The 25,974-nt window shown below is 42.2% G+C and overlaps 1 protein-coding gene across 1 annotated transcript in view; it reads right to left on the bottom strand.

Annotated features, from left to right (window-relative positions):
- rhobtb3 (Rho related BTB domain containing 3) overlaps window positions 1–25,974 on the bottom strand; it is a 26,626-nt gene extending 652 nt beyond the window's left edge. The window contains exons 1-13 of the mRNA XM_063474537.1: window positions 25,940–25,974; window positions 25,316–25,776; window positions 24,714–24,945; window positions 23,710–23,902; window positions 21,419–21,576; window positions 21,033–21,141; window positions 18,202–18,397; window positions 17,864–18,060; window positions 9,555–9,664; window positions 8,163–8,268; window positions 7,316–7,489; window positions 2,791–2,957; window positions 2,540–2,636 (exon numbers count right to left, since the gene is read on the bottom strand). Coding sequence (XP_063330607.1) covers window positions 2,540–2,636; window positions 2,791–2,957; window positions 7,316–7,489; window positions 8,163–8,268; window positions 9,555–9,664; window positions 17,864–18,060; window positions 18,202–18,397; window positions 21,033–21,141; window positions 21,419–21,576; window positions 23,710–23,902; window positions 24,714–24,945; window positions 25,316–25,317 — 1,741 coding nt within the window. The 5' untranslated portion in view covers window positions 25,318–25,776; window positions 25,940–25,974. The remainder of the gene's footprint in view (window positions 1–2,539; window positions 2,637–2,790; window positions 2,958–7,315; window positions 7,490–8,162; window positions 8,269–9,554; window positions 9,665–17,863; window positions 18,061–18,201; window positions 18,398–21,032; window positions 21,142–21,418; window positions 21,577–23,709; window positions 23,903–24,713; window positions 24,946–25,315; window positions 25,777–25,939) is intronic.

Here is a 25,974-nt window from a genome sequence, read left to right as displayed (position 1 = left end):
TCAATTACAATTCACACATAACTGATGAGCACTTTGATTATACCTCATGTAGTTTTAGATGGAGCCCTGACTCAAAAAACAACAACAAATGGGATTATTTTGCAGGGACTATGTTATCTGAGGAAATACTTATGTTTTTCTTTATTTCTTTTTCTGTCTTTCACTTTTTTTTCTTTTCTTTTATATTTCACAGCCTTAAGTGTACAGGCTAATTATCCCGAATGTACAGATCATCTGTAATCCTTTTCTTCTCTTTTTGTTTATATGTATAAAGGAAAACCATTGTTTAAAAATGATAGGTCTATATACATTACATGTATGCAAATGATGTGTATATGTATGTATTTCAGTGTGATTATTTATAGTAATGTAAATAACTTGTCTTGCCTATAGTAAAGCAGTTTCTCTTTTTAATAAGTAGATTGTTGTTGAGTTAGGACACATTAATTGCACTGCAGGGCAGCATGTGACGATTAAAAGCTACACTTTAGGTATTTGGCTTCTTTGACCACGTGCTACTCCTTTCATTTCGCTTGAATCTCTCTATTTATAATTATTTCCCCCCATCTATGTTCTTACCATGTTAATTATACTCTGTTGTTGATCCACAGGTTTACAGTTGTTGTCCCTCCTCCTGCATTTCTTCCCCACTAAAGCGAGCAACAGTTTCCTATGACTGTAAGGGCTTGTTATTATATATTTTTTAAAATAACAAAAGAACGGGGCTTCATACTAGTTATTTCTGGTACTAATGTCGACAGTGCAGCTGCTAACATGTTGGTTAATTTGACATGTTTTGCTGCATCTACAGTGGCTTGCAAAAGTATTCGGCCCCCTTGAACTTTTCCACATTTTGTCACATTACAGCCACAAACATGAATCAATTTTATTGGAATTCCACGTGAAAGACCAATACAAAGTGGTGTACACGTGAGAAGTGGAATGAAAATCATACATGATCCAAACATTTTTTACAAATAAATAACTGCAAAGTGGAGTGTGCGTAATTATTCAGCCCCCTGAGTCAATATTTTGTAGAACCACCTTTTGCTGCAGTTACAGCTGCCAGTCTTTTAGGGTATGTCTCTACCAGCTTTGCACATCTAGAGACTGAAATCCTTGCCCATTCTTCTTTGCAAAACAGCTCCAGCTCAGTCAGATTAGATGGACAGCATTTGTGAACAGCAGTTTTCAGATCTTGCCACAGATTCTCGATTGGATTTAGATCTGGACTTTGACTGGGCCATTCTAGCACATGGATATGTTTTGTTTTAAACCATTCCATTGTTGCCCTGGCTTTATGTTTAGGGTCGTTGTCCTGCTGGAAGGTGAACCTCCGCCCCAGTCTCAAGTCTTTTGCAGACTCCAAGAGGTTTTCTTCCAAGATTGCCCTGTATTTGGCTCCATCCATCTTCCCATCAACTCTGACCAGCTTCCCTGTCCCTGCTGAAGAGAAGCACCCCCAGAGCATGATGCTGCCACCACCATATTTGACAGTGGGGATGGTGTGTTCAGAGTGATGTGCAGTGTTAGTTTTCCGCCACACATTGCGTTTTGCATTTTGGCCAAAAAGTTCCATTTTGGTCTCATCTGACCAGAGCACCTTCTTCCACATGTTTGCTGTGTCCCCCACATGGCTTGTGGCAAACTGCAAATGGGACTTCTTATGGTTTTCTGTTAACAATGGCTTTCTTCTTGCCACTCTTCCATAAAGGCCAACTTTGTGCAGTGCACGACTAATAGTTGTCCTATGGACAGATTCCCCCACCTGAGCTGTAGATCTCTGCAGCTCGTCCAGAGTCACCATGGGCCTCTTGGCTGCATTTCTGATCAGCGCTCTCCTTGTTCGGCCTGTGAGTTTAGGTGGACGGCCTTGTCTTGGTAGGTTCACAGTTGTGCCATACTCCTTCCATTTCTGAATGATCGCTTGAACAGTGCTCCGTGGGATGTTCAAGGCTTGGGAAATCTTTTTGTAGCCTAAGCCTGCTTTAAATTTCTCAATAACTTCTCTGCTAAAAAAAAAAAAGTCAGATTATTTAGAAGTCTGGTAAAACAAGCCTCCTGTTTACTTGTTTTATGACCTCCGTAAACACTTTCCTGATGAGCTGATGATCTCAATCACTAGTTTGTTACTGAATACAAAATATTAATTTTGTAAATTAGGGTCAAATGGACAGTAAAGCAAGGTATGCTTTAGCGCATGGCTATTTTGTGTCACTGTTGTATGAGTGACTAATTCTTAGTTTCTCTCAGATCCCTTACATCTGGTTTCAAAACAAAACAAGACTGGTACAGCAAGAAATGCTCAATTTGGGGAATAAAATTGGGAATCTTGATTGAGGTCATTTCCATCTTTTCTATACAGTCTGATTTTGGCTGGATGGACTAGTGTTGGGGGGGGGGGGGACCTTCACTGTTTATTTCAAAACACTTAATCACGGGGTAGTTTCAACACTGTAAAGGCTGCTCCCTTATTAGCAGGTGATACCTGTAATAGTGTTTAGAACAGTAAGTTATCCCTTTAAAATTGCACACTGACCTGAGAGCTCCAGGAAGTCAGGTTTATGACTGAAGATTAGGTAGTTGTTGGCGATGAAGTGGAGGAGCCAGATATAGAGCTGCTCTGCATTGTGGCACTGGAAATCAATAGAGACACTATATGAAATGCAGGTCTTCTCCTAAATGAAATTGTATGAGCATCTGCTAGAGATGGAGCCTAAGGCAGCTGCTGATTAACAGACTATGTTTCAACAAGAAAATATTGCACTGGATACTTTGATACTCACTCACCTTTGCCCTGCGGAGTAGTCGAACTACACTGATGCCTGTTGATGCCAGCTCTCTACTGGGCATGCTCTGAAGGTAAGCACATACGCAGACCTCACACAGATGCTGCAGTCGTTTCACTTGGTACATCTCGGCACAAACCAGCACAGCCATGGCCTGAAGCACACTGGCTGGACACACAAACACACAGCACTGTCTGATATGCTGCTTACTAGGGCAAAGGGGAAAAAAATCAATACAGCATAGCATTGCAATATTTTGCATGGCAATAAAATATTGATATCCATTTTCTTCCGCTTATCCAATTCAGGGTCGCAGGGGGCTGGAGCTTATCCCATTTGCCACAGGGTGAGAAATATCAATACATGGGTACCAAATATTGATATATTATTATATAAATTAAAATACTCTGAATAGTATGAACAAAAGGGCTCATCTTATGCACCACCATCCTGAGAAAACTTAGATCAGACTGGTTTAACTGAAAAACCATCCAACAAGGGACACACTTAGCTAATTAAGAGCAAGGTAATGGCTCAGTCAGTTAAAATTAGGACAGCGACGTCCTAGCATCGACAAAATTGATTGTATTGAATTCACATACAGCGACCAGCTGTAACTTGCAGTGACTAAATTGTTGTCGAGAGCCTGAGGGTGTTGCACACTCACAACTACTTTTGATCACAAGGTGATTTCTTGACAGGAAACAACCTTTCTGCAAACAGTCACAGTCTGACTTGGAGTGACTGCAGTCACTCTCAGAGAGACTGTGGAAGGCTTGCAAATATTTTCTGTCTAATTTATAAATAGAGACCAATTACCATGTTGCCATCAGTCTGAATAAGTTGTCATCATTGAGCACAACCCAACTCTTGTCTTAGCTGGCTGCCAGCTGGTTGTATTCTGGTTATCTTCTTATAGAACAGGAAGTCTGACGAGTGCAAATTTAATAGTTTAATGTGAATATCTGTCTGTGTAGACAGCAAGAAATATGTGACATTTTTACAATTTATCACAGTTAACTGCTGTATTATTAGAAACAGATTGCATGTATCAATCACAGGCTGATACCAGATTGATTGCAGACTGACTCAGTCTCATAGCAACATTTATGGCAGGTTTTAGTGGCAGTGTTTGTTTGCTTGGCAATCTCATTTTGCAGAAAAAAACTGAAGTGAGATAACTTTTAACTTTGAGGACATATTTTGTAGCTGGAAACGGGTGAGAAGTCGCAATATGTTTTATTGCACTAATCAATAAATCATAAAATGTTAGGTATCACACTGATATATTGTCAAAATATAATATTGTGGGGTGTCTGGTGATTCCCACCACTACTAGTTATTGTATACATTAAATATTGTGAAAGCATTATACGTATATTAAACCAATGTAAATCTGACTTTGTTCTAGATGTATGCAATAGCTGGACATATTCTCCCTGAAGTTGAAATGTTTTCTTATCCTTCCTTTTCCAAAAATCATTCAGGTAAAGCACCACAGTGAGCTTAAATCAATCAAACACCGTCACAATAAAACCAATTTGGGTCTATTTTACACACAATTAGAATCTGAAGAGCAGATTTCCAACACATAAGTGCTATCAGTCCAAACCACTTCCAGCAGAATTTAAACTCAACATTATTTGACATGGTTTGGTTTGCATTTGCACAGCACAGACAGGAGTGATACGGTTGAATGCTCAGCTGCTCCCAAAACAGTAAAACTGCACACAGCACAAAAATGATCACTCAGCTCTGCTGTTTCTGTCATTTCTCTCAAAGCATTTTAGGATCTTTCATAAGACTGATTTCATTTTAAAGACCACACTTTTATTGTTTTAGTTCTACAGATGGATTTCATTCACATCCATGCAAATACTTGTTGCACTTATAGATCTGATTTTTTTTTAAATCAACTGTCATTCCAACTGTTTTTTTTACCTTTAAGTATGAACACACTGTAGAAACAGAGTAGACAAAGGATTGCATGTGAAAACTCCTCTGACATGAGTTTGTTCTCATTGTTTTGCAATGTGCAAATGTTAGCCAAGCACTAGCAAAGTGATTAAAAAAGCTTAGATACATACAGTCGATGGATCGGACAATCTGAAACCTGTTCCCCTCCCTTTTTTGTTGAGCTCTTAGCACGTAAGCCACATTTCTGAGAAGTATGCTGCTGTCCTACCTGCCGAGCTGTACACAAGGTTGGCGACTAGCTGGATTAAAGAGTCAAATTACTTTAAGGGTCAGCCATAGGTGCACATGTAGAACCTCAAAATAATGAGAAAGTTGCTTTGTGACTGCTGCATGTATAAAGAGATGACTGCAAAAACCGGGGGGGGGGAGACTACAACAAAATGAGCAATAAATAATCATAATGGGAAATTTTAAAGGCAAAATATCGACAAACAATTAAATGAAGCTCTTTAATCACAACCCACGAATACAAACAAATGTGTATTAATTCAGAAATTGTTTAACGTCCTTAAAACCCATTATATACTGGCTCCAGCTTGCCATTTTTGTATTGGTGCAACACAGACTGCACCACAGTGTACACATTTCATCATCAGATATTAACATCAAATCTCAGCCGAATTTAAATAAAGCTCCTTAGTCAAATCACTTAATGCTCAAATAAATAATTACCCATCGCTCTTTTTGTGCTGTCAAATTACATGCTTGCATGCAGCAAGCACGAAACAAGCGCTGTCGATCTTTTTCTGTAATGTCAAAGTGTCAAATTAAATTACCCCTGATGCAAACAGATTCCTGCCGTTTATGTCAAACACCACCTTCAGCATCCTTCACTCACTCGTGAGCGCTGATCCTCCGCGTGCGTCCCTGACAGGACGCAGCTGAGCAGCAGCAAAACAAGAGGGTTTGTTCTATGTCACTGCACAATCACCCAAATGAGCATTAACACAGCATCCCTCATATGTACAGTATACATTATTTAACAGAGGGAAATACTCTGATGGTACTTTAGCTTTGATTTCACACCCTTCTTCTTTCTTTATTTTTTTTGTTGTTGCTGCTACTGGTGGAATTACCTTGATTTGACCTTGAGTGCCGAGCTCTTACATAACACTACAGCGGTTGCAGCCTCTGAAGCAGTTTCATGTCTTTAATTTCTTGTTCCCATGACTCAACCTGGAGCTGTATCTCTGGAAAAAGCTTGCTTATCATACCCTAATCTAAGCTGGATCATAAGGACTGCTTGTTGAAGTTTTTTCATCATTTCATTTATTTTTTTTAACCAAAAGATCTCACGCCACAGAATAATGGGATTGTGAGCTGCAGAGAGCTTGTTATTCAAAGCTGATCATTCTGAAGTTTTGCATTGTCTATTCAGCAGCTTTGTTATATAATGCTACAAAGGAGGGTGACAGTCAGTGTTGCAGTAAATCACTCTGCAACTATACATTAAAGTTATCATTTTTATACTTCTAGTCAATGAACGTAGCACATTATTCTTTCTCAATTTGTATTCATAAGGTCCAGATTAGATACAAGCTGCTTTAGAGACCCCAGCAAACACACTTATTCACAGCTGCACCGACTGATCTTTTAACATTAGGGGGCAGAAAAACTCATAAATAAGAAGAATAAAACACAGGTTTTAACTGGCCCAGAAGCTGAGAGTTGCAAACATGGAGCAGAGCCAGCTGGAATATCACATAAATATGGTGACGAAGGCATTTTAGAATTTGAATAAAAATGTATGAGTGTTTATTCATATCTTATTCCAAAAGGTTTATATACGATCTGTCCAAACAAAAGAAGAAGAAGAAGCAGCAAAAAGTCCAATATTTAAGAGAAAGTTTTTTATAATGATAGGGAGTAAGTTCTAAAAATACTGCTTAATGCAGTTTTAATGTTGTAGAAGTGCCTCCAGTGTGTTTTATTTCTATGCATGCAATTTCCTAAAGCTCACCACCGTCACCAGAGAGAATTACCAGCACTAATTACTTTGAAGACATAACACACAGCGTGTCACATAGCGACAGGAAAACAAAAACAAGACGTCTGGGGCCGTGATTTGGCACCATTAAAAGCAGTGATGCCAAGAGTTGATTTTGTCATCAGTAAATCTAATTTAATTTTAAGCTCAGCGCTGGTTTCAGAGCGCCTCCTGAGAACGACACTGGCAGGATGTGGCAGTCACACAGATGGTTGATGGGACTTGTCATCTGCACTTTAGTTTTGGTTTGTGTTGAGCAAGCAGAGCCCAGAGGAGAAGCTGACATACCTCTCTCGAGTGTTTTATGACTGGTAATGCTGATTATTTCCATTTCCAGTTGTTGCTGGGCTGTTATCATTACTGATCAGACTCGTGACTTTCATCTCTTTCAAAAATCAAGCAAATCTCTGTTCAGATCTATCATCCCCCATTAAAAGGAAGCAATATCTAGGGCTAGTTTCCCATATTTAGCCACCTTAATCATTCATCCTACTGTGTGCAACGAGACAGTGGTCATACCAGTGCAGCTATGCCTGCTGCTGACTAAGTGAAGGAAACTCACCAGGACAGCAGGAGTCGGTGTAGAGGTACTCGAGGAAAGACAGGAAAGTGTCTGAGGAGACGCCGTGGATGGGCACCACTCGGCTACGAGCCTCTGCATACTTCCCGCTGAACATGGCGGCCATGACATCACAGCGGGCCACCAACACTGCCCGGTGGGCTGGCAGCACACTCCCTAAATCACACGTGTGAAAAATTAACATGTAAAGTTGAAGTTTCTATGAAGCCTTTCGGCAGCCAAAGAGTGTGAAGAGTTTGTGAGTAACATGTTTCATCTTGATGCATCAACATGAAAAACTTCAATAGCCGCCATGAACACAAGCTGACTTCAGTCAGACATTCCTGCTAATATAGCAGAAGTGTATAGTATAAATAATTTCGGCTTTTAATGAGTGATCAGTCACAACTGCCCATTTAAATGAGCAGGAAATTATTGTACAACCTCTCAATGGCACAAGTCTCATCATCGAGTACCATTAACAAGACAGATTTTCTCCATGACCTCCATGAAGTTTAGCGCACAGCTCAAGGGCACAAGGACAAGAAAAGCTGGCTGCAATTTTTATGAGATAAATATCGATTAGGAGAGGCTTTTTAGCATTATTTCTAAATTTCTCGATTTCATAGAGAAATGCTGAATGCAAAAGAGATTCTGCTGAGCTGAAACACGACCAGAATGAAAGAGAGCCCATTGCTGGGGCTATTTGATCTTATTTTGTCTCCAAATGGATGATCGGGCCCGGGACAGCGATCCTAATTCAATCACAGCAATAAAATATGACCTTCTTCTGCTGTGTTACATGCATTTGTAAATGTGTGTGTGTCTAATAGGATCAACGTGAACTTACCTTGCACCATGAAGATGACATCAGAGTATAGAGGAGAATTGAAGAGGTTGACGAGAGTCTGGGGACCAAGCTGAGCTGCCCTCGCACTCGGTGTGTCTCTGGTGCCCTGCACACACACACAAACACACAAACAGTGGAGAGGAAGACAGAAGAATCGGCCAGTGAGAGTTGAAATTCCTCTGCTGCACATCAGGTAGTCGTTACCAGCACAATTGCCATTCTGTGCATCTATCCCACATCCCCTGTGGAATACTAATGGCGACTCTGCCAGTCTTGCTTAGCAGTACCCAAACATGCTCGAACTGCAACGCCAAGAATGTCATGAGTGGAACTGGCTAACACAGAACACAGTGAGAAGCAGACGGCAGTCCAAACTGTCTGTTATCAACACGTTCATGTATTCTGTACAGCACAGCGGGTGAAACTGGTGGAATAAGAAAATCTGTCAATTCGTGTGTGTGTGTGTTTGTGCTTTTTGCAAAGTGTATGTGCACACATGGATTTCAGTCCACAGTAGAGTGCCTTCAAAGCATCCCATTTCCACTATGTGACCTTTCTCAGTCAACTGAAGCGCAAAGAACTCCATAATTTCACAGTTAGAGAGTGAGACAGAGAGCAAGATCAACACACACAGTTCAAGTTGGAGGCAGAAACAAAATCAAGAGGCTTAAAATGTCATAAATCAGTCAAAGCTCATGGAAAACTTATGGGAAGTTAATTTCTACAGGTCTCACAGAGTCAGATTACCCGGAGGTGCTGGAGATGATGCGATCAAATCATGACAAGACATTAGGGTGTCTCATTGCGTTAAAGTGGCCCAGCCGTCTCGGTGTGTCAGCTCATCCCAGCACCGCCTCAGGTAGAAGACCTAGTTCTATCCAGATGGTTTGGTAGACTATGCGTGGTGCCAAAGGCTTGTCAGACACAGCCATGTCACATCTCTTTATCCCACTCTAAATATTAAAGCCTGCTGTTTTGTAACATAGAGCCATGTCATGCTCTCTGAGCAGCTGCAATTACACATTACAGGCGTGACGCTGCAGTTTCTAAAATAATTTTAGTGTGCATGTGTTCTTGTGTTGTGCTTTTTGCTCCTTGGAGGGTATCTCTTGTTTACTTTCTGCTAATTCCCACAGTATCCGAGAGGTGATTACAGGCAGTAATTATGTAAATATTCTAATTATAGCAACATTATTACTGTGCTGTTTCCAAACAAGTCGCACTAATTAAGGCACTCTTAGTCTGCAAATGCAAAACACATGTTTATATTCAAAGAGCAGATTTAACACATTAAAGTTATTTAACCTCTTTATTAAGGACAGACGAGTATCGGTGTCATACACACAGTCGAGCCTTAAATAAGATTTTTATTATTTCGAAATTTGTCCTCACCCTTTCTCTGCCGATGAGGGATCGTATTCGGTCTATAAGCTGAGCCACAGCGAGAGAATTCTTCAGCTTCTCATCCAGGGCCTCCTGGAGGTGCTCCCACTCCCACGCTCCTACAAAACATCCACAAACAACCTAATTCTATGGATCCACAATAGTTTACAGAAACACACAGGCAAACGCTTTTCTAGCTGGCACTGTGCTCTGACCACCCACATACCTTACACCAAACACTTGAGGCCTGTTTTTGTCAAAGTTGGCTTGTTCTAAAATTTTTCTGTTTATGTAATCTGTTGTCATTATGGGTGGGGAGCCCAGTCCAGATTCCACCCAGCAAACTCAGAAACAGTGAATAAAAAAGGCATTTGTAGAACAAATCGCAAATCCGCCTTCAAACTACCTGGTTAGTAATTCATATTTTACTTTCATTTACGTCAGTGTACCTGGTGCCAGGAAGAGCTGGGCCTAGAGTCCATACAAGTCCAAAATGCCCTCAACTCACTTGGACTTCAGTGTGAAAAATTTGATTTGGGTATTTAAAGGTCACTGTGATCTCACAAGACACATTTTAGGCCATAATTCAACAATTAATTTGCTAATTATGGCAAAGTTTTACACAAATGATTAATAGGAGAAAATTATGAAGTATCAAAACACTGCAACACTTTTCTGACCTCAGTCTGGTACTGAAGGAGTGAATGTGACCATCTTTTACATTTTACTTTACATTTAGTCATATATTAAATTAGTGATCTGCCATCTTCTGTTTTCACAGGCTACAAATTTGTTGAAGCATCCACATTTAAGAATTTGTAGGTTCTTCGCAGCAAGTAAAGAACCTACAGTGTTCAGAACTGTATTGTATAGCAATCTACCTTATTGAACAAATAAAAATACACCCAGCCATTCATCGCTACATGGACCAAATAGCCTTTAACAACAGGTTCAATAGCCCATACTACCAGCAGACTACCCTGAGAAACAATACAATCCAATAATACAAGTCCATGTACACTGGCTGGGCAAACTCCCACAGACCTTCAATTATCATTGAGAGGGTGAAGAGCTGATACAGTGACCAATGAGCAAAACCTCATTGTTTCTCCTGGATCTGAGGTTCAACTTATCAGTGGATTATCCTCTCCATTACTCCAGCACAGACTTCCTGAGAGGCCCAGGAGTGTGATCCCAAAATTTGGAGCATACTCTCCAGTTCCTTTGGTTAAAAAGGTGAGCCACCACTCCAGTCTGTTAATCAGACCTCAACACAATGCTGCAGCATATCAGAGTCTTGAGGACCACTAAAAGTCTTCTCTGCACATGCTATATAAGTCTGGTGAGACATAAATGTAAAAGCACACAACTGAAAGTTGTACCCTCTGTTTATATCACTCTGTCTTCCTGGATAGAAATATTGGCATAGTCCATACAAATCAGAAAAGGTACTAGACATGCTAAAAAAATCAAAGCATTTTCAGATGTGGCTGGTATAGACAGCCTCAATGACTACAAAGGACTACAGACCTATAGCCCTCACGTCTGAGACACTATCCGTGTTTTAAACGGATAGTGTCTCATCAGAGACTGTCTACCCCCCCTCCCTCGACCTCCACCAGTTTGCTTACAGAGCAAATCGGTCCACAGAGGATGCCATCACCATCACACTCCACAGAGCGCTTAGCCATTTGAAGAACAGGAAGAGCTAAGTGAGGATGCTCTTCGTGAACCATTCGACACCATAATCCCAGACATCCTCACCCCCAAACTGGATCACCTTCAGATTCCCCCTGCCACCTGCTCCTGGATCAAAGATTTCCTCACCAACCAGCCTCAATCAGGCCTCACCAATCCCCAACTCTCCTCTCCCTACTGTACGCCCTGTACATCAACCCACCCAACAAACGTCATTGTCAAGTATCCTGCTGCTCTCATCTCTGATGGAGATGAGACAGCGTATGGCACGGTGACACGTACGGTGGTAGAAAATAACCTGAAGCTGAATGTCCTTAAAACAAAAGAACTCATAATGGACTTCAGGAAGTACAGACAGGTCCACTCCCCTGTCATTATAAATGGAGAAGAGGTGGAATCTGTTTCTACCTTCAGGTTTCTGGGCGCCCACGTATCCACTGATCTCACCTGGATCCACAACACAAACGCCCCAGTAAAGAAGACCCAACAGTGTCCTCTGTGTCCTGAGGAAGAATAACCTGGACCAGACGTTCCTGTTGGCCTTCTCCCGCTCCTCAGTGGAGAGCATCCTCTCCTATTGCTTGGGCGTTTGTTACGCAGGGGCCACAACTGAGAACAGGAAGGCTGCACAGAGGGTAATTAAAACTTCCCTAAAAAATCTTTTGCCGCTTTCTGCCACCTCTAGGGGCCATCGCCAGATCCTCCAGTCTCAGGAAAACCAGGCCCATCACAGGTGACCCCATGCACCCCACCCACAACCTGTTTGACCCGCTGCCCTCTGGTCGGTGCCTCAGGTCAATCAGGTCCCACACCTCCGGACTCACAAACAGCTCCTTCCGCTGTAAACAAACACTATTCCCCCACCCCTTCCCACCCACCTCACCAATGTGAGCCATTGTCTGTGTAACCCTCATCACACTGGCCACTCATATACAGACTCTATACTCAGACCAAGTCCTTTTGCACTGCTTTAAAGCACTTTGCTCTCCAATGTGCGTCGTTCTATTGTTTTGTATATATTCTTCTTGATTTTATACATTTCTCCCATTTGTTATTTATTTCTGTAGTCTCATTATTTATATTTTATTCCTGCACATTTGGTGTGGAGCACTTATAATTCTGTTGTACATGTACAACGACAATAAGTGGCTATTCTATTCTATTCTAATATTACAGTTAAATCACAAGTGACAGAAGTAAAAGAGGAGCACAGTGGTGCAGTAGGTAGAACTGTCGCCTAATCACAAGAAGTTTTCTGATAAAAACCTGCTGGTGAGCTCAGGCCTTTCTAGGTATGATTGTGAGACTGTGTGGTTGTCTGTTTCTGTCGAGGCTATACCCTACCTCTCGCCAAAAGTCATTTGGCATAGGCTCAAGCCCCCATGATTCTGACCTGGATACTTTGAAACAAAAATGGATGGATATATAAGATACTAGTTTAATTTGTGAACCTGTTCTCACATGCTGTACTGCACGATGTTCCTTTCAGGTAAATGCCAACATGAGCATGCTAACGTGCTTACAAAGTCTTGCATGCTGATGTTTAGAAGGTATCATTTACTATCTTCGGTTTCCATGTGTGCATACTAAATAGGACTAAGCACAAAGTGCAGCTGTATCTGATGAGAATCTCATTTGTTTTTATGATAAACACATACTGGACATTTTGACTGGGTGATGCCTAACTTTCAATTAAAAGGAAAAGAAGCATTGACAGAAATGTTCAGTAGCTGTTGTGAAAATCAGGGTGGGAGTAACAAGAAACACAAGAGATTGCCAAAGTCACACTGAGTCACCATGTGGAAAATCTGAATGTCTGCAAAAGAAATCATGACAATGCATTCAGCAGTTGCACAGATATTTCACCCTGGACCTAAGAGGTCAACCAACCAACCAAACAAACACATAAATGAGCCAAAATATTCAGAGCCACACCACTAATGCAGCTGAAAATGATCGCTCAACAGTAAACAAGGGCGATAACAGATTGTCAGGGTTTAATGCACAGAGGTTTCTATAAAACAGGATGTAAAATATAACGACCCAGTAATTATCAGCACTGATGAACGTGATAAACCTAAACATAAAAATGCACAAAACAGCAGAAAAACAAATAAAATTCTTCATGCTGCTTCCTCAGCTGAGACATCTGGAGAAAACAGCTGGATTTCATTGCAGTGTACTACAATCTTAAATTGTAGATGCTTTATAAACGCTGCACATTCCTGTAGCTTGATTGGGGTGGCACACACTGTCTCACTGGGACATAAACAGGCTGTCGAGGAAAGAAGGGAGCTGGACTGGTCAGGATTTAGCTCATCATTAGTTCATAATGATGGTATTTGGCCTGATAGAGGGATTACCTCCACACGCGGGGCCGGATAATGAAACTGCGTGGTGCAGACACCTCAAACGCAGGTCGAGAGATTAGCTCAAGCGCTGTCGTGCTTTTACGTGATGCAACTGGACACCAAGACTATGTATTCAAATAGACAGAAAGTGGACAGGCAGACAAGTTGGAGAAGAAATCATGTGTAAACAATTAAAAAACAACAATCACAAAGACATTTCCAAGAAGTTTCATTCCTGGCTCTTACGTTTACCCTAACTTCAACTAAATGCGAATAACACAGCAGCAAGGTCAGCAAATCAAACTTCTAAGATAATTTGAGATAAGATGCCCTAAAAAACAACTGGTCTGTCGTCTAAGTCCTGAATGTCCTCACACACACACACACACAGACACACACACACAGATCTGTGTCACAGACATGTACTAAACGTGTTAAACATGCACATACACACCACACCAACCAAGTGACAAATTCAATAGTACAGCAGCACACTACACAAGGAGACAGAGTCTCACAGTGTTAACATCACACAAGCAAAGTCATGGCCTCTGTGACTGTCCATTCACACTCATATGACAAAAACCCCAAGCTTGGAATAACACCATGGGTGTGTGTGTTTACTGATACATGATATATTGTTATGCAAATTAGCTCTGGAAAGCCAAATAAAATAAGCAACAACTGCCAGTCGTTGAATCACAGTCAAAAAAAAAAAATCTATCCCATTTCTGGAAAGGCAAAGTACAGCTTGTTGTGGATTTACTGCAAATGAACAAATATTGGCTCGCTGAGCTCTGAATATTTCTGTGGGCAAAGAAGACGCTCATTCACATCTGATTAGCCAATTCAAGAAAATACACTAGCACGCACTCGGTATATGAGGTCAGCTGCTTTAAACATACAGTGAGACCCACCATTTTGAAGGTTAACATTAGTCAATTTTTACACGAGACTTAACACCGTCTCCCTGCAGTCTTTTATGAAAACAGGGCATTCGTATTCCACTCAGCACGCGCACACATTCCTTCTGCTATTCTCTCCAAGCCCCCCCCCCCACACACACACACACACACACACACCAACTAACGGTAGTGCCATCACATTATCTGCAGATGAGCAGGGCCTTACTTTCTTCTCCCCTCTCATTTTCCCCCTGGTCCCAGTTTTTCCACTCCATACTATCCCATCTTCCTCCTCTCTTACTCAAAAAATATCCACACAAACACACAAGGACTATGTATGCATGAACACACACACACTGCCCTCCCCTTATTTCAACTGCTGGCTTTCTTATTCTTATTCAGACAGTCACTCAGAGAGAATCAGTCTAACTCTATAATCTTCTTCCCTCCTCTGCTTACCCTCCACCAGCCGCATACACTCTCAGCTTATGTGTTTGTGTGTCTACTTCTGCTGTTGATTTGTTTGTGTGTCAGAGCATCGACGCGACTCACATGCACGTTAACAGGCAGTTATCAGATGTTTGCACAGCTCTTTTTGCCATAAGGATTTGTGCACACCGTGCAGCCTGTGTTGAAGTGCCAGCTAGCAGGCACTGCGAGCTGACATGCAGCAGGCACAGCACCGCAGACTCTAAAAGCTGTGGGAGCGAGAAGATTTTTTATTACATTGCTAAAGTTGAAGAAAATATTGCATGCCTGTTTTACTGGCTTCACACCCGACTCGAGAACACACTGGATGCAACTGCCTCAGTGTTTACAGTGCTTCAGATGTTTGTGCCTGCATGCTTAGTCTGTGAGAACAAGCTAATAGATGGCAGTGGTAATTATACAAGACAGGTGCACTTTATCATTTCTTGATGTAAATATAAGCCCCCAGGAACAGGTGACAGAGTCTGACTCTATCAGCTAATCACATTCACAATTACGATGATGTACCAGTGTGCCAACCCCTCCTGCTGTCATTCCATAATGTTTAATAGAAATACGCTACGAGAGAGACAAAAGACACACTCGTGTCCTGAGGGAGCCAAGTGAAGTGCAAACGTAGCTCCAGAAAGGAGTTCAAGATCACACTATTACAAAATGATTGATCTGGTCCTAGATTAAAATACTACAGTTGCTTACTATTAAGTACTTTCAACTTGACTGATTTCTGTTCCTCGGCGTAATGGAACGTTGGACAAGGCCCAGCAGCAGGAAAACTGCCTTCTGCTGCCACAGGACCATTAATCATCACATCTAAATTATTAGAAAAAGAGTAACTGCTTTTAGGGAATAGATTTCCCTTCCTGGGAATGTCAGTCCAGCTATGTTTGCTCCAGTTGTAATGTACCTAATGTGTCTAAATTAGCAAAACAGGAAACATCAAGGATGCAGCACTGGCCTTGGCAACATAAAAAAAATATCACTACAGGACTGCATTTATTAAATATGTCATAAATGTATACAATGGATCAAATATTAATAAAAAATAAAATAGAAGTCTGTAGTATTCAGTACAAATAATAATTTCAATGTGCACTTTCCAGAAATCATGTAGCGCCATGGAAGTGAAATGACTGAGTTTTATCTGGATAAAGTACTTTGTTTGGACTCCAATGCTTGGAGACACTTTTTTGTCTTTTCTGATTTCCAATTTCTGTTTGGCACTTTCTGTACATGTGATCCTGCTGCCAGGGTGTCCGTTTGGGCAACTCGATCCTGGTGAAATCACAGGCCTCTAATCGGCTGAGATGAGAGGCTCGTCTGTGGTTTATCTGTTGTTTCCATTTAAGCTGGTCCAGCTTTTAACACAGAAATTATTTAGCAACACAAACTACACCACAGTATTTAGATTGCAGTCTGGTATAACTGTTCTTAATTACCAAAAAAATCTCATTTTATTCAGCCACACTAGCAGCATGGCTGGAGGAATGACACTATAGATCAGCTACCTACTTTACACCACAATAAAACATCAACTACTGGATGGATTTTCATCGAATTTTGACTAGTCATGGTGGTTAAAACCCATCAGATTATGGTGAGCCTCTATCTTTCACAAGCACAGGAAAAGCCAACCAAGAGATGAAGACTAAGAATCCTGCCAAGCAATGATGCAATCAAACCAGGCTCCAACATTTGTTATTTTAAATTTACTGTCTGCAAACATCTCTCAAAATTATATCCATAGTTTATTGAACAGTCTCTGATGCATAAACTGCACAAATCTGCGAGAGCAAAACTCCCTTCAGCTGCCCGCCCCTGGCCAGTCAGCCAGAAAAATTTGCCCCCTTAGTAATGCTAACAACGTTTTCATCTTTGGCCTGTGTTCATAATGCCGTGTGAAACTGTAATATTTTCTTAGTCTGTTGCTTAGCACTAAATAGTACATGTCTGTATCTGAGCATCGCTCTACAGTTTAAGGATGCAGCTTGCCAACCAAGCTGACTAGTGTTAGATTATAACTTAATTCTCCAACCTCTCATCCAAATATGGTCATTTCTGGCACCAAAAAAACAGCATGGCAGCTGCCAATACACCAGCATAAATGCACACTCCAGAAACTAATGAGTGACATCATGATAGCTATGTCAGTCCTAATAATAATTGCTTTACTAGACTTGTTATCAGTGTTACTGCTTACAAATAGCTTTTTTAACTAATATAGGTCCCTGTACATGTACAGAAACACTAGTTTAATGCCCAATCACACATCCATCCATCTTCTTCACGAATTCAGGGTTGTGGGGGGTAATGAAGCCTTTCTCAGCTGATCAGACTATAAATTAAAGGTAAGGAAAACAAAAACAACAACAACAAAAAAAACCCTCTTCCTGTCAACCATTTACCTTCATGCATTTTGCTTCTGTCTACATATTACTAATACGAGCAATGAGCAATGTATCCAAAGCGTACCCAGAACAGTTTCCTAGCAAAGAATGGATTTTTCAGATTACAGAACCTTTAATCTGCAGTCTGCAGCTAGGTCTGTGAGGCCTGTGAGTTCTACTTTTCTGTCAGCTGGTACAACACATACAGTACGGGATATCACACCACTTCTCTTTCTTTTGGAAAAAGAGAGGTTTGTGATATAGCGTTTCATTTTCTTTGACCTTAGAAAACATCCATCAGCTAATTTGTCAAATTGTTCGATTTCATTCAGTCACACTAGGAATCAGGTGGATTTCCACATTCAGTACCTCGAGAGCTTACAAGTGGCTGTTAAATTGGTTAAATGGACATGATGGCATTTTCTATAAAGATACATAACAGCAGATTTAGGATAACAGCAACAAAGCTTTCTTTGGATGGAGGTTTTTACCTCTATAAATGAACATGAGAGTCTCCCACAAGCACATGCACAGGAGGGGGTCCTTCACCACCAAACGAGTGAGGCGTCCCGTCAGGTGTCCATCTGATCTCGGCATGTCATCAATAATACTCCCATCCCAGGTGGAAAGCAGCGAGTGGGGGCCTCCGTCACGCTCTCTGCAAACACACCGCGACTGTGGACGTTCCCTGTCCAACCAGAGATAGAAGAAAATGTTTCAGAGTTACAGAGAAGTTTGCCGAAATAGTTGGGCTCTTGCTGGCTACAGACTCGGGTGGTGAAATAGGATATTAAACCCCATGCTGTGAAGAGGTTAATATCTCTCCTACCTGGTCTTGGGCCCAAGGAGCAGCTGTCTGAAGTACGGGCTGACAGCACACAGCACAGCGGCATGCGCCCAACCCAGCTCTTTCCCAGAATCCCCGGCATAGAAAGCCACATCGGCGAACTGCACGCCACGCTCCAACAACCACTGCATGTCCTGGGAGAAGCTGGACTCCTCCACTCTAATAGGGGGAAGACGAGCTGAGCAGAAGAGAGCAACAAAAGAAACGAGTGAGGGTGGACAGAGATGATGAGCAATTACTGCCGAAATTCAGTTTGCCTCCATATCAAAGAATAACACAGAATATTGAATGGGTTTGTTATGTTCAAAGCCTCTCAGGAGTGTTTTAGTATTGATATTTGGTGTACTCAATTTTCCTTCAGTCTACCTTGTTTACTTGTACTTGTGTTTTCTTGGGGGGGGGGGGGGTTGGCAATGAGTTTTGACAGCTCGGAGAGAAATTGGGGTATACAGTGCAGGTCGAGGGAGTGATTTTGTCAGCAACAGCACAGTGAGATTTTAAAGCCAAGAAAAAGAGACAGAGCCAAGATAGGTCATTTTTGTCCTTTCTCGTTGCTCCTGTTTAAAGAACTGCTTCCAGGTACGTTTGTCTTTGCATTAATAACAGTCCTTAAAAGATTAAAGCAGCTCAAGGCTGCTGCAGTGAAATTCTGGTCTAGTCTGGTCTGGTCAGAGACTGAAAAAGGACCTGAAGTTGACCTTTATTTGTCAACTTTACTTTTAAATTGTTTTGGTGATAAAACACTAAAATGAACAGCACACCCCAAAACTTTGGGATTAAAAATATTTGGAACTAATCTAATAAATGAAGAAGACACAAAAAGGAAAAACCAACAAAAAAAGACAACGATTTGCAGTGAACTGTGTGACAAACGTGAATACACAGAAAACTGCAAAGAAGAAAAACACAACAAAGCGTCTCTTGGAAAAATGGGAGGCAAAGCTGTGCATGCTCAGTGATTCATGCATTCATGAAGTCAAATTAGTAAAAAGTGAAAAAGCACTGAGCAAGGGAACAAAGAAGGCAGGGCGAGGGTGCTTCAGCTCACTAATCATTGGCCTATTATATTCCTATTGATGCTTAATACTTACTGCACCTCTGTGGAGCTCATCTCCTTTTTTATGAGTGCTCTGTTTTAGCCATGACAACTGTGCCGTTCCTTAATCCCTACATGTCATATTTAATGTAAGCTACACCGTAAAGGGAGCCAAGCAGTGTCGAACGACACCAATAAATCCTGCAGGCACTTGCTGCCATTTTTTTTGGCAGCACTTAAAAATGTCAGTCAGATTTAAACAGGCGAAGCGGAAACCTGCTCGGATCAATATTTAACACAGGTTTAACGGCATAGTTTGTGTTAAATATGTTCAGGTGTTTTATTTTTTTTAAAAGCATGATTTTGCATGCATAGAGGAATGGCCATAGTAGAGAGAAGAAAAGTGAACCAAGGAGTGCAGCTCTGTATTCTAACCCCCTCCCTGAATACAACGCCAGACTACTTCGTCTACTCGAGGTGTTGGAGTTGTTACTTTTAATTTCCTGGTTTCAAATTCAGCGCACAGAAAGCTTTCAGTTTGTGGCAACATCCAGCAGCCAGTTGCAGCTTTAATCAGACTCTCTTGTATCCAATTAGGACAAAGAGCGTCGAAAAAAGCAGAGCATTAAGAGAAAGGAAGAGCAGCAGACATGCAGCCACCGAGCACTCCAGCTCAGCCCGTTTCTTTTTCAGCGTTTCTACAGTAATCAAACTCGCTGTGTCTAAGCTGTTTGCTGTGTGTCAGCCTTTCTGTGAGGTTTAGCCTCTTTTGATCATTTATCTCCTCATAATTTGCGGTCTTTTGCAGAATGTGACTGGATAAGACGCAGTTTGATTAAGTCTGCAATAAATCTGCAAGCGCCTCAAGAAAAAAAAAAAGCGAGAGAGAGAGAGAGAGACAGAACTTTTAACATGAGTGGCTTTTTGCAGCTTAATTACAATTTCATCTAAAATTCTGAATTTCAGATAAGCAGACTAAGACCAAATAACATCTTAAGTAATTACTCAGCAATTAACTGGCAACTTTTTGATTTATAATGGACCATTTGAGTCATTTTGTAGTCTGAGTGACTTAAAGAGAAAGAACTGGGAGAAATTGTCTGGTCTTTCTTTGTTTTTTTAAACATCCATGATCGCTCTTCTCTAGATTTTAGAAGCTCATCACCATTTCCTTGACAAAAATCATTATAATCAACACATTTATTTGGTTATAAAGATAATTTTTTGTTGTTGGGGGAAACATATCGTGAATAATTAACTCTAATAATAGGCATGAAAAATTAAAAACACATAACATACAGGACCAAGCGCTGAACTGACAACATGAGAGGGCTTCACTAAAAGATGAGGGTAAGGAGTAATCCCACAGTCTCATAATAACAATCATTGAGCTGCCTCCACCAAACGCAGGGAACTCAGCTGTTACTGCTTCTTTTTGCTCAGGCTAAAATTGATTCAAATGTCAGTGAATAAAAGTAGTCTACCTAGCTCTTTGTCTTTCCAGTTTGGAACAGAGCATATTGATCCAGATAAAACCTTTGTGCTCAGCTCTTTTTATGGCTATGTAAGCTCAAGAGGTAACAATCCATCCAGTTCACTGAATGTTTCTAAACACCATAAACACGGCAATTGACAAAAATATATATAATTAAGAAATATATTTTTTAAAAACACACACAGGCTACAAATCTGCTTAAATGAATTAAAAATGGCAGGCATGCATGACACTTGAAACAAAGCCAGGATCACTCATTGCTTGGCATAGTATTCCTCTGACCTGGCTGTTCTAAGTGAGGGGGGCGAAGTTCATTCACTTTATTTCCTCGCCTCTTCTCTGGCCTCTCTTTGGCTTTGTGTTTCAGACACTGAATCATGAAGTACTCCAGCTAAACAACACAAACAACATACATGTTATTTCAAAATCTGTACAAAGATAGTGAAGTTACCTCATCTTTTTGCTTTAGAAATAACTTCCCGGGACGCCCAACCTGTCACTGTCTCCCCTACTAAACACTGCATCTCCAATCTGGAAACGCAGAGTTACTCTACTTTGAAAGAAAAGAACATCGTGAGAAGTGTTTTTCTCTTTCTCTTCTCTGGGGACGCTGAGTCAAAAACACACCACAGCATCAACTCTGACTCCAGTGTTGCATCATCACTTACCACGCTGCCAAAGTAGCGACCCACGAAGACATGGTTGAGGGAGGGCAACTCCAGATAGGTGGCCCCCAAGTCCCGGGACAACTGCAAACCTTCACTGTGAGGTACGCAGCTGCTCCAGTCAGAGGCACACAGTGGACATGTACAGGGGGGGCCTTCATCTGAAAACAGAAGAATTCAAGTGTAAGATGAGGTAATGCATACTTTACTAATAACTAGTTTATGTATATATGTGAAGGAATACATGTGCTATTGATGTTACATTATCCTTTTTGAGAAGCATGAACCTACTAAGGCAGTACTAGATCCATGTGTGACTCAGTGAGTTCTACTGAACCACTCAAGCACAGAGGAAGTGGAAAAGAATAACATGCCTTTGACAAAGGAGTAGCAGCGCACTGAAGGGCACTCAGCAAAATTTAACAGATTCTAAGAAATAATTTTATTTAAAATAGTCACAAACACACCCTCCCCTCAGGTGACTGAAATTTCCATGGCAAACACTTAGCCTGTTCAGATGAGCGATGTACCTCAATACTTACAATAAAAAGTTGTAGAAAAATAAACAATAATAAACAAAAAACAATGCCCTTACTTCCGTCTTACAGAATGCAAAAGTGTTGTGTTGTTAGTCAGTGCTGCTGGAGAAAAAAATACATTTTGCAAACTAAACTAGAATGGAAAGCATGTTTCACAAATCAGAACATATGAACCAGATGCTACAACCACATGTGGCTTTTATGGTGTGGCCTCGCCCTTTTTCCCGATTCCTCAATTCTTTCTCTGGGTGACTATGTAGAGAGCTAGCGAGGGTTTTTAAAAGGGAAAGCATGCATGCATATGTTTGGATTTTAAAAATATTTCTGCTGCACACCCCAAACTGCAATTTCTTCAGCAAGTTGATGAAGGGGGGGGCAGTAATTTTACAGCAAGATCATATAGATGTGTAAAATCTGCAGTGGCACGTGGACTAGGACTGGCTGTACTGTGGCGTGTGTGCACAAGGAGACCACAGAGACAGAATCAGACAGAAAATTAGAGGGATTATCTTGAAGGAGAAAAAAAAAAGACCAGAGCAAGGGCTGCACAAAGGAGGAGAGAGAAAGGCAGAATCTGCAGGACATACAGCCAAGTCCCGAGGCACTGGATAAATCATATTGCTAATAACCCACAGGCGTGACACAGAGACGATGGCAGGCTGAGAGCGTGTGAGTGAGTGCAAGGGTGGCAGCAGGAAAAGGAGTGTGTGCAAGTGCGCGCGTGAGCATCGGAGCGGCTGTGACTTGGCATATCAGTGGTATGTTTGTGCGAGCAATGGTGTGCGTGCGTGCCCTTGGATAAATCTGTCTGCGCTCCTCCGTTCTTCGCTGGTTTAATGGCTGCATTAATGCACGTGCAGCAGCGCTCCCCCTGCCACAGATGTGCCTTAGGTGGTCTAAAGACAGGAAGCGCTCAGACCTCAGCCGTCATTCTCTGCAGTCACAATGGCGGGGAGGGGGGGCTTGCATGAAACTACTCACAGCAGCTGCTAAAAAGAAAAGAAAAAGAAAAAAAACACAAACACAAACAAAAGCTCTGGTCTACAGTGATCCACTCCCCTCTCGTTTTTCTCTCTCTTCAGACTTGACTTTCACTGTGATCACTCTGCTGCAGTGCTCTGACAGGATTTCAAAGTATGTTGAGCACACGTGCTAAAAATATAACCTGGTACATTTGATGGGCTTGTTTACAGGATTTAATTTTAACAGGGTGGGGGTCACTCACTGAGATGCCAACACACGTGTGTTATGTTAATGCTTATTTTGTTAAGCAGCCTCCAGTAAGGCTGTAAATGTGTGCTCTATCCTGCTGAAGGCACATACTTCTGCTGCACTTTTTTTTTTGCACCACGACAATGAACTCTTGTCTACAAGCAAGGCTTCTTTTTTTTGGAACAGAAAAGCCCCAAAGTTGATGTACTTCTTTGGAGTGTTTCCTGTGGGGAAGCATGTGAGCTGACAGCCTGAAGGCAGCCAAGAGGAGATTTAATCATGAGCATCCTCCTCATTGCTGTGTGGACACGCTAGAGGATACAAGACTCACTGAGTGATCTCAGCAAGAAGAGCATAATGCTGTCCCGAAACCAAAACCAACAGCTAAGGCAACAGTAAGCTGACCTGAAATTGCCAGGATATCCAGTACAGTGACAGCTCATATGCAGCAAAGATAAACAGTTGGAGGGTTGGCAAGCCATGTTGGCTAGACTAAACTAGGTCCTGCTCCAACAAAAAACACAGAACAAAAGGCATCCTCACCATTCAGCCGCGCTCCCACAGCAACGAGGATGACGGGCACGCCCCAGTGCCTCAGGAGTGGGCGGAGTCTCGGAGCATAGCCATTCCTGACCTGCTGGAAGGCCAGCTTGTCAGTGACTGAATATTTAATAACTAAAATGTCCGCCTGCTCAAGAACTTTCCGAACACTGGCCCAGTCGCTGTCCAGCAAGTCCTAGAAAGGCAAGGAAAGGATGACATTTGTAAATAGATGGAGGGCTGAGACCCAAGCAAAGACATACACAGAGATGTATCTACACCCCTGTCTTCACCACACCTCATATAAACCTAACGCTTCCTCTCATATAAGTACAAATTCCTCAGTGTAACTGCGTTTTTTAACTTTACCCCCTAGAGATCTTTATGAGGCTAGCTACTCTAAACCAACTTAATTCAACCCATTAGGAAGGAAAAACACTTCAGAAAGCTTTGAGCATTTTGAATTAAAAATAAAAGGCAGAGACGGAGAATTAGACAAACAGACTTCCACCAGCAACACCCCTGACGGGGTTAGACAGGCCTATAATAGGATTCATACAAAACCCTAACAGTGCATATGCTATTAAGAACAAAAGTTCTTTCATCAGGTTTTTTCTGCAGTGCATGTTAAAATAGCGTCCTAAGAATAGAGACGTTTTTATAAAGCCTGCAATCAGCGCTGCAAGGCAAGGGCTGCTGGAAGTTGAAATGTTGTAGAAGGCTGTATCTTCTGAGAAACAGAAGCAGACTGAAAAGTAAACAGCATATACATTAAGTAACTCACATTTTCTCACAGTACTCTGGAAATGCCTCTGATTTGGCATAAAACCAGCACAGACAATCAAGAGGATGTAAATGCAGAGGAAAAGAGCCATAATAGCACTTTAAGATCAGACTTACAGTGCACAAATACATGCACAAGCCAAAGTCATAATGTAACAGCTGACTCATGCAGGTGTCTCTGCTTCTCTCAGTCTGCTCACTCAAACACACCACCTGTCTCTTACCCAGCTGGGACAATCCCGAACCACTACCGTGACATCTCCAAAGACACGTGAGGTGTACTCCATGAAAGCCGGGTTGTGCATACTGCTCTCTAGGTCGCACGGTCCCACCATGGCTCCCTGACCCAGGTAGCTCCACAGCAACCCCCCCTGCAGCTGCCCCTGCCCCAACATCTCATCTCCTGGACCGACTCCTCCGGGGCACTCGCTGCCCAGCGCCACGATGTGGATGGACCTGCAAGCCAGACAACTCGTGGTTGAAAGTGAACTGAAGGCATCACACAGGTAGATGATGATGATGATGATCAAAGAGCACCGAGGGAGCGGAAGCTCCTCTCTTTGCACTGGACCTTATTATTCATGTCTCTCACGGAGACAGTGCATCACGGCTATGTCACTGAAAATCACTGAAGAGAAGCTCGCCCAGGCCTTCATTATCACACCTGAGTGGGTATTATGTTAGAATAATTCAGACGGACAAATTATTCCCGCTATCTTTGTGTGTTTTCCTAGCAGTGATATACTGAAAAAAATCAATAAGGCATGCAACCAGGAGCCCCATCTCTTCATAAGCCTTAATGAGTTGCAGCTCCAGAGGAACTTACATTGTAGTCACCGCGGTTTCGTTCCGCTGCTTTATGCTATGGAGCCCGTTTCCCTCTCACGGTGCCTTTCCACGCCAGTCTGCAGTCAAGGCTCGCTTTTTCCGCAATGAGCCGCGGCTCGGCTCCGTCGTTAATCCCTCTCATCGGTGGCTGGCCCCCCGGGAGCCCGGCTGTAGGGGGAGTTTCGCAGTCACGGGCATTTCCCCGTCTCGTTATTCATTCATAAAAGCGGAGTTCGACACCGTCCCGAACCGACCGCAGAGGCGCACCGGACAGCCCAGCCGGTGGAGGAGGAGCAGCAGAGTGTGTAAACAGCAGCGCCCATGGACAGACAGCCAGTGCGCTAACAGGCGAACAAGTTGTCAGTCGGTAGGAAACAATTAACTACGGAGAGGGAGGGTAGCTTCGCGCCTCGGTGTCCAGACTGTATGGATGACGTCGGTGGATGAAACAAAGTGTCGCTAGCAAAATAACAAGAAAGAAAGAGAGAGAGAGAGAGAGAGAAGGGTTGACTGAACCGTGAGCGGCCGCGTCTGACTCAGCAACACGCACGCGCGGACATACACGCGCCAACACACGCGCACAAACGAACACTCTCTCCCGTTTTTGTTTACTCGGACTTACACCTTGTTGCCTCACCGCAGCTTTGCCCCTCTGCA

The sequence above is a fragment of the Pelmatolapia mariae genome, linkage group LG5 (assembly GCF_036321145.2).
Source record: "Pelmatolapia mariae isolate MD_Pm_ZW linkage group LG5, Pm_UMD_F_2, whole genome shotgun sequence".
In the NCBI taxonomy this organism is placed as follows: Eukaryota; Metazoa; Chordata; class Actinopteri; order Cichliformes; family Cichlidae; genus Pelmatolapia; species Pelmatolapia mariae.
This window is presented reverse-complemented; position numbering and strand designations above follow the sequence as displayed.